General features: G+C 37.5%; 2 protein-coding genes across 2 annotated transcripts in view; both read left to right on the top strand.

Annotated features, from left to right (window-relative positions):
• Window positions 1–407: 407 nt before the first annotated feature.
• LOC122082677 (putative RING-H2 finger protein ATL69) lies at window positions 408–1,194 on the top strand. The gene has a single exon (XM_042650393.1). The coding sequence runs from the start codon at window positions 423–425 to the stop codon at window positions 888–890; it is 468 nt and encodes a 155-aa protein (XP_042506327.1). The 5' UTR covers window positions 408–422; the 3' UTR covers window positions 891–1,194.
• A 3,464-nt stretch (window positions 1,195–4,658) lies between these two features.
• Window positions 4,659–8,991, top strand: part of LOC122082265 (beclin-1-like protein) — an 8,770-nt gene continuing 4,437 nt past the window's right edge. The window contains exons 1-6 of the mRNA XM_042649728.1: window positions 4,659–4,917; window positions 5,660–6,012; window positions 6,135–6,305; window positions 6,879–7,003; window positions 7,176–7,224; window positions 7,663–7,860. Coding sequence (XP_042505662.1) covers window positions 4,770–4,917; window positions 5,660–6,012; window positions 6,135–6,305; window positions 6,879–7,003; window positions 7,176–7,224; window positions 7,663–7,860 — 1,044 coding nt within the window. The 5' untranslated portion in view covers window positions 4,659–4,769. The remainder of the gene's footprint in view (window positions 4,918–5,659; window positions 6,013–6,134; window positions 6,306–6,878; window positions 7,004–7,175; window positions 7,225–7,662; window positions 7,861–8,991) is intronic.

Genomic DNA, 8,991 nt, shown 5'->3' on the forward strand with positions numbered 1-8,991 from the left:
TTATAGAGTCCTAATTCACACATTCGGGGAATTTTCCTATGCTTGTTCAATGCACTTTTTCAAATTATTAGATCTTAAATGATGATCTATTGTCATATGTCCAACTCTATTTTAATTAAGGGACAAAGTTTTCTATCTAAGAGTGACCCCAACACCACAAACATTGGGGTGTGCAACAACCATAGTATCCCCCTTGGGGCGCGCCCCCGTGTCTGGGCTTAGGGGCGCTCTTAGACTTAAAAACACTTGTCCTCTAATAAAATTTGATATATAGACCAGGACCTTAGGCCTTTGCTTGTCCACAAAATTTCAATCCAATCCAATCCACTATGCACTAAAAATAGACACCTTACTATGTATTGATTATGTAACTAGAAAAATGCTCTTATCTCAGCCTTTTAAGGAATAAAAGAAAACTGAAAATGATTGACCTAACTCATGGAAATACAGGAGGACTATCAAGAAGTGTCAGCTATGCAGTGACCATAGGCATTGGTTTGCCTACACTCTTATGTGGGATCGGGATCGTATGCTACATGAGTGGGAGGTTCAAAAGATACAGAAGTCACAATTCAAGTGGTGTGGAGGGTGGCGGTGCCACCTCAACAGTAAATCCACAGCCCACCGTGGCTGCAACAGGCCTTGACAACCCAACCATAGAATCCTATCCAAAAGCTGTGATTGGTGAGAGTCGCCGGCAGCCAAAGCCTGATGAAAATACATGCACAATCTGCTTATCGGAGTATCAACTGAGGGAGACAATCAGAACAATACCACAGTGTCAACACTTTTTCCATGCTGACTGCATCGATGAATGGCTTAGGATGAATGCTTCATGTCCGGTGTGCCGGACTTCTCCGGCACCACTTTTGTGTGCACAGCCTCCGTGATCTATCTATGTATCTTCTCTTTCATCCCTTTTCCTTTCTTCTTTCGATGTAGCTGTTGAGGTTGCAAAAATTTGGAAGTTGAAATAGGTGTTTCTTTTTTTTTTTTTCTCTTTTTCTTTGGCCAATTATTGTTGTCACAAAGATTTGTAAATTTTTTCAATGTCGCGATACATTTATTTTGCTGCATAGATAGATTATGCATATCCATTGTAAACTTGGATAGAGGATACATGAGGTCTAGGTTAGCTACGTGTCAAATTTCAAAATGTAATTCAATCAAATACTGCTTTTGTATTCGCATTCAGGTCATGTATATATGTGCATATGTATCAGTACTTTAGACATTATTCTGCAGTCTCCCAACTCTAAGTGAAAAAAGACAATCTAGGTTTAAAAAACAAAACCTCAAATTTGTTTTGTGACTTTTGGAAATATCACCTTCGTTAAGTGAATAACTACTCTTATGTTTTTTGGTAGAATTCATTGTGATCAATCCACCCTTAGAAGCTCTTATGAATTGACCACCTAATATGTCACATAGAAGGGCACATCCAACTGTTGGATTTGCCTAATATCAATTTTCACAATAAAACTCAATCATTTATCAAAGATATATTGGCATTTTTTTCTTGTATTTTTAATCATATGATTATCATTAACCAAAATTAGGGGAATATTAGGTCAGATCTGAGATTTTCGATATCTCACTAACCAGAGCAAGGATGGGCCCAAAAGCTGATTGAGTCTCTCTCCTAGGTCCTCCAACAAAACCCTAAAAGGGTGGCTACATCAAGCTTCAGACCAGGGAGAAAGAGCATATCAAAATCCTAAAAAAGTATAGGTTTTTGATCTGGACAACAACCTGATTTTTTTATCTTTAAGCTGCTACTAATGTTTGGTCATTTAAGTGATCTTCCAAAGTGATTAATCAATCACACAAACTCACAATCAAAATAGGGGAAATAAAAGAAGTTAGAGATAGATGTGAATTGTGTTCCTCACGCTTCTCACCCAAAACTATTTCAGCTGAAACAAAAACTTTGTTTGGATTAGAAATCAGAAAACTTTGATTCATAAATTGTGTAAACATTAGAATCGATGGAGGGCCTTTATATAGCTGTGGCTAAAGAGCATCTTTCGTAGTAGATTGTTCGGTCCGTATCTCCTTTCATCTCCTTGATCTCTCGATCCATAAATGATATCATCTCGGACAAATGCTGGGTAGCTTAAAGAATGACATTGGAAATATTACCATAACCATGGTTGGAGCCTTTCTCCGCTATACATCTAATACCAATGGATGAAATCACAAGCTCTAATAAATCTAAATAGATCACATTCAAAAGAACAGACATATCAGAAAATTGTCTTGCTTCTTTCAGTGACATTCTCCAATTTTCTCTCCTCGGCTTCCACTTTCTACTCGGGATTGGTCGTATCGGATTAGTATCGGCTGAGGATCCCCCATCCAATACCAATCTGGATCAGTTATTCAGATCGTTTAAGGGGTAAAATAGGAAAAATACTAATTTTTATAAAATTCAGGGGTAAAATAGACCGATACTCACTGATCCCATCCAATCCAAATCAATATCGACAGAGACCGATACCAATACTGATACCGTCCCCTAAATCCTTGTTTGAAATTGAAACCAAAACTGGGAAATTGTTTATTAAACTGTACAGTTTTGGTTTTAAAATTAAAATCATGATTCGATCTTGATTTTAAAGTTTAAACTCTTGGTAAACCATTAAACCGATTAACATATACGTAATAAGTTCAAGTCATTCAATATTAAGTTTACATACATTTCAATAAAAAAAAAAAATTCATGTTGAACAACTATTAAAAAAAAAACATATAACAATAATAATTCGATTCAATGTTATAATTTACATCCATTTCACCCAAAAAAAAAATTAAAGGTAAAAAATTTATTTGGATAAAAAATTAGAAAACATAAAATTAAATCATTTAAACCAAAATCGTTTATGAATGACTTTGATTTTGATATATAAAACCATTAATTAAATTATTCTGCTTTTATTTTACCTATTAAATCTTGCACCGAACCGAATCGAACTGATTAACACCCTAACCTCATATGCTATAATTAAAGTTTTTTCATGGAAATCTCGAAAACCAATACACAGTCGTTGATGTTGTGAAGGATCCTGGTTTAAGTATAACTCAAATAGGCTTAATCCTTGTTTCATTATAACTCAAATCGGCCTAATCCTTATTTCAGAATAACTCAACTGGGTTTAATTCGAATCGATCTGAGGTCATAAGGGAAAATAAAAGGCAGAGTGGTCCCTACACTAAGGAGTAGACAGAAACTTTGTGGGGCCATCCGGCATTGTGTATGGGCATAGGAGCTACGCTTCTTTTTCCCTTATATTAAAATGGGAAAATTACAAGATTACACGCTATTGGGTTTATCATTACAAAACTACCCACTTAATGTTTGGGTCTACAGAACTACCCAGTACAGCGTTCCTCTCTCAACATGAAATTTTCTAGACAATTTTACACTTGAATTTTACCTACTTTGATCAACTTGTCTACCCCATCCCTTACCTTCTCCTATACAGTTGAGCAGTGTAACCTCCTCTTTACCATTCTTAGTCTTCGTTGTCAACCAACAAGGGCAAGCTCTTCTTCTATTGAAGATGAGGGGCCTCCTCTTGGCTGCATACAATAACGTAATTAGATCTCAATGTGCAGCCTGACGATTTTTACTCATGTCCAAGAACAACATCGGATTTAGCAAATTCGATGATGACTACCTAGAGGAAGAGATTTCCACCGATCACCGGTAGCGGGAAGTCAAAGGCAGTGGAGAGTGGGTGAGTTTGGTGCTCTGCAAAGAAGAAAAAGAAGTGTGGTTCGGGTTTGTAGAATTGGATAGGGAGGAAGGAAAAGAGGTGGGATGGCAAGTTGCGTTGTCGTCTTCTGCTTCTTCTCTTCTTCTTTGGGTGGAAATTGCTCTACTCAAAAATCTCCATCCCCTCTTTTAGCCAATCACTTCTCAAACCATCTCTTCAGCCACACCATGTCAATTGATTTGCAATTGCAGGATATGTTGTTCATCAACAGCCCTTCAAAATCTGAAGCTTGAAATTGGACATGTGGTAAAAAAATGAACTAATCTAGTTGTAGAATTTTAAGTCCTAAACAAAATGGGACTAATCCAGTTGCAAGATTTGAAGTCCTAACAGAATGGGACTTAACAATAGAGAGAGGGGTGGGGCGGGAGCCGCAGGACTGTAGAAAGCAGGGGGTGGGAGGGGGTGAGGCGAGTTACCTTGTTGTACGCCCTCCTCTTCTTCAAATCACTTCAGATCTGGAGGTGGTTTCCGTGGGTGGCTAGCTAAATAGTCAATGCCTGTCCAGGCTGCCGTTCTCACCGCAACCAATTTGGCCACTGGTGCTTTCAATTGTAGCTGCTGCAAAAATAAATTGATCGAGTTGAGAAATGGTTTGCAGCGATTGGAATTGTGTCATGCCATTACTTGCAAACAGGGGTGGGAAGAGCCGTAGATATAGTGATCTCAAGGAAGTTTCGGTGGAAGGAAGTAAGGGTAAAACTGAAATGAAATGTAAGACGAATACTGTAATGGGTAGTTTTGTAAACCCAAACATGATAGTTGTATATTTTTGTTAACTCAAACATAATATGGATAGTTTTGTAAATGGAAACCCAAAAATTGGTAATCATGTAATTTTCCCTATTAAAATTGTGTAGCTGACATGATGAAATTACTTCTACCTTTCCTTCTATAATCTCTCTCCTTGTCGCTGAGTTTCGCCTCTTTCGCAAGTCACGAGCAAATCGAGTCTACAGAAACCAGAAACGTCTGAAAGTGAAGAAGCAGATGAAGGACGATCCATCTGATAAAGGCAGGGGCTTCCCTGTCGATCCGAATCTCCCTAGATGGATTTGTCAGAACTGTCGTCACCCCCTCTGCGTCGTAGGCGTCGATTCATATGCAGACAAGTTCTTCAACGACTCATCTCGTTCTGGTTGGGCTTTCTCCTTTCTTTTCTCTTTTGTTTTACTTCTTCTTGGTTACAATCCTCCTGTGCTTCTCGCAATGGATTAATTAATTTTTCTCTTCTTTAAATTTTTGAGTTCAAATTTGTTTCGGACACTTTTTTGTTGATCACTTGGCCTATGGAATTGATACGGGAATTTTAGTCGTTATTAGTTTTCTTTGATTGTCTGACCTCTTCGTCAAGTTGTTTGAATTTTTAAAACGGTTAATTTGTATAAAAGTTTAGTATCCCATAGTACCAGGCGACCCTTGAATTTCTTTGTTGGGGTGGGGGGGGGGTTTCTTGAATCGAATTCTCCGGTTGGAATTTAATTGGTTTATTCAACTGGTTTAAAGCCCCTTTTCTTTTGAAATTTTCACTGGGACTGTATGATCTGGCTTGCAGATTCATTTGTTTCTGAATTTTTTTTTTTAATAGAGGAAAGAAATGCTTCAATGTGTGTTTAAACTACTCTTACAATTATAAACTTTAATCCTCATATTCTGCCAATCAGAAACATATAACAATTTTTTTCTTTTTCTCGGACCAGGGACCTGAATCCTTCCTCCAAAGCCTGTTTTCGTACCTCCTTGAATTATACCCTGCAATGCCCAACTCTATACAAACCTGCCAGTCTTTAACTTTAAAATGGCCTTGGACATTATGACGCTGGACAAAGTCTTTCATATATATATTTTTAATTCATTGCACTTGGGACACATACTTGCAGGGATGCAGGGCTCCTCAGTCCATGGGATGGGGAGTGTGTTAGGTTCAACCCCAATGGACAACTCATTTGTTGTGTTACCAAAGCAAAGAAGCCAGGCGCAAGGGATACCTCCTCGTCCTTGCAGTGCAACTTCGCAGCCTGATACTGGGAGGGCAATGGAAGAATCATTCGTGGTGTTGCCTCCTGCTGCTGCTTCCATGTACAAGTCTGAATCCACATCTGATGGAATTGGAACCCATTTACCATCACATTATGGAGTCTCCAACAGCCCCTTGCAGCCCAACAATTCTGGGTTTCACTCGAGCATAACTGTCTTGAAGCGTGCATTTGAAATTGCCACCACCCAAACACAGGTATATTTTTAAATAGTGTGCATACACTTCTGTCGGCTTTCGTTGTTGAACTTTTGACCTTGGAAGTTAGATTTTCTCCTTAATAATTTTGAGCAACACTAAAATTTTCATCTCTCTCATAGGTTGAGCAACCTTTATGCCTGGAGTGTATGCGAGTGCTGTCTGATAAACTTGACAAAGAGGTGGAAGATGTCAACAGGGATATCAAAGCGTTTGAAGCCTGCCTTCAACGCATGGAGGGAGAGGCCCGTGATGTTCTTAGCGAGGCCGATTTTCTTCGGGAGAAGTTGAAGGTTCTTATTTGACTACCCATGCTCATACATAATCTGTTTGCCAGGACCCCCCCTCCTTTTAATTTTTGTGGACGATTGATGAGGTACTGCTTATGGAATCAAATATCCTTGTTTAGACAGTATATGGTAGTTTTTAAAATAATCTTCAGAATCTTTTGGACCAATCATTTTGATTTGTATAAGAAAGGATTCACCCCAGGAATATGGTTTTAGTAAAAATAAAACAATCCTTATGTGAGGAATGCTGTATTGGATTACAATTTTCTGAAATATGCCAAACCTATGAGATTGGAATATCGCTATCTGCACCAACTCTATCAGGGAATTTTGCATGAGTCTAAGACACAAACTGTGCGAAATAATATTAATATTGGGAAACTACACCATAAATCTATACTTGCATCCTAATATTTACTAGGGTTTGTGGGAAATCAGAGGATCTGAGTTACCATGTTCTCTGATAGTTATGCTTATATCATGTTTAGCAAGTACTATGAATTGAGAATGAGCTAGATCTATTTTGACACTTGAATGTTAAAAATATTGTTTGGTTAACTGTTGATGCTGTTTAAGGTTGAAGAAGAAGAGAGAAGACTTGAAGCAGCAATTGAAGAAACCGAGAAACAATGTGCAGAAGTAAATGCCGATCTGAAAGATCTAGAATTGAAATCCAAGCGCTTTACAGTATTAGAGGAACGGTAAATTTGAGGACTTTTCCAAGTCATGTAGGGAATGGTTCAGATAACATTTTTCACAAATTTGCATTTTGTAATTTCTCTTTATTGGGTGGAATGCTATATATGATTATATTTTTTTCCCATGAAATTCTTATTCTTTAATTGTCCGGATTGTTGCTTTGATGTATCTTAGGTATTGGCATGAGTTCAACAATTTTCAGTTCGAGTTAACTTCACATCAGGTATGTTGAAAGTAGTGTTTTGCCTTATTGTCACTTATGATCATTATCATTACAAAATTTGGTTAATATAGAAAAGAAACAGTGGGCAAACAAAGAAAGGAAAGAGTTTTGGGTGAAAAATATAAAGAATGGCTTCTTCAGTTCATTCATTTAAGTTCATTACGGATTAATTATTATTTTAATATGCAGCTCTCAGACTCTTGGTAGGAATAAAATGTTTCTTCTAATCCTTTGAGTTTAGCATTATTGATAGCCATTGTGATACATTAATCTAACTTCTTTAAATTTTGATTTATATGAGTATTCCATTTATATTGGTTTTCCTTTTTCTTTTTCTTCCCCACTCCTCAACACCCCCCCCCTCCCAAAAAAAAAAAAAGAAAAAGAAAAAGACAAAAATCCTTCAAGTGTTTACATTGAGAATGTTTCCATTGACAGGAGGAGAGAGATTCCATTTTGGCTAAGATTGAAGTCTCACAAGCACATTTGGAACTGTTGAAGCGCACCAATGTGCTTAATGATGCATTCCCTATATGGCACGATGGTGAATTTGGAACCATTAACAATTTTCGACTTGGACGCCTTCCTAAAATACTGGTATGCTGTGTCAATAGTAATTTATATGGGGAATTGATAATTTGATCTGGAGACGTGCTGTGCAAAATGGACTGAGGCCCTTTTCTCTGCTCTCTTATTGTTAGACGTGGCATAAGTGCTTGACAGCTGCAATCAATTTTTTTGGGTTCCATCTAGAAGATATTATATGCTAGGATCTTAGAAAAGAAGATGATGATAGCCATCCAATTCGTGGAAATTCTTGTTTGTACAGACCAAGCTCAAAACTAAGACTTTACCTTTTTTTTTTGGCATAGATAATACTAGAACGGTCTTCTAAAGTAACAGCTGAATTTGATTGCTGATCTTAAGGAGCACCAATAGGACAACTTGAAGAAATTTATTGCTAGTACATTATTTTGGTACCGCTCCCCAGAAATTTTCTTATTGAATACATGAATTCTTAACCTCTGTCATCTGTTTCAAAGCCTATATGTAGGCTTAAAATTGAGTGTTTAAGTGAGGATCAATGAAAATCTTAGGTCTCTATCCCTAGAAATGAAATCATATGTGTTCTTGTCCTAGATTAGTGAGATCCATTAGTGGCTAATCTTAAATGTTTTTGCCAAAAGTAGCAGCTTCCTAGGTGATGCAGATACGACTGCCCTTTCTTGGTTGGACCAGCATGACCGGCTTTGGAAGCCAAGAGCCAAGAGGAACCGGTCCAGCTCAGGGTTTTGGTCCAACAAGGGTTGGAAATAAAATTATTAGTTTACTTAGTATTTTATTTCATGCTTTTCTTTTCCAGACTTGAACGTAGGAGTAGGATTTATTTCCTTGCTTTGGTTTCCTTTTTATAGTTGTTTCCTAGTTTAGGCTAGTTTCCATTTCAGTTAAGTTTCTAATTTCATGTTCCTATTTTCCTATATATTGGTTGTAATCGATTGAAGATTTAGAGAGTGATTTGATTATTGAATGAATGTGTTGAGTGTGATTCTTCTTTTTTCCCCTCTACTCTGATCTCCCCTCTCTTTCCTAAGGTTCTCAATCATCTTGGTATCAGAGCCGAAGGATCCTATTCCTTCCCCATCTTTCTTCTTCCCTTCCATTCTCTGTGTCAACTTCCACCGATACTGAGAACAAAAAAAAAAAAGCCCGATTCTGTCCAGAGAACAATCGAGCCCCCTTTTTCTCTACTGCCTCCTCTGTTCC

The sequence above is a fragment of the Macadamia integrifolia genome, chromosome 6, assembly GCF_013358625.1.
Source record: "Macadamia integrifolia cultivar HAES 741 chromosome 6, SCU_Mint_v3, whole genome shotgun sequence".
Classification (NCBI taxonomy): domain Eukaryota; kingdom Viridiplantae; phylum Streptophyta; class Magnoliopsida; order Proteales; family Proteaceae; genus Macadamia; species Macadamia integrifolia.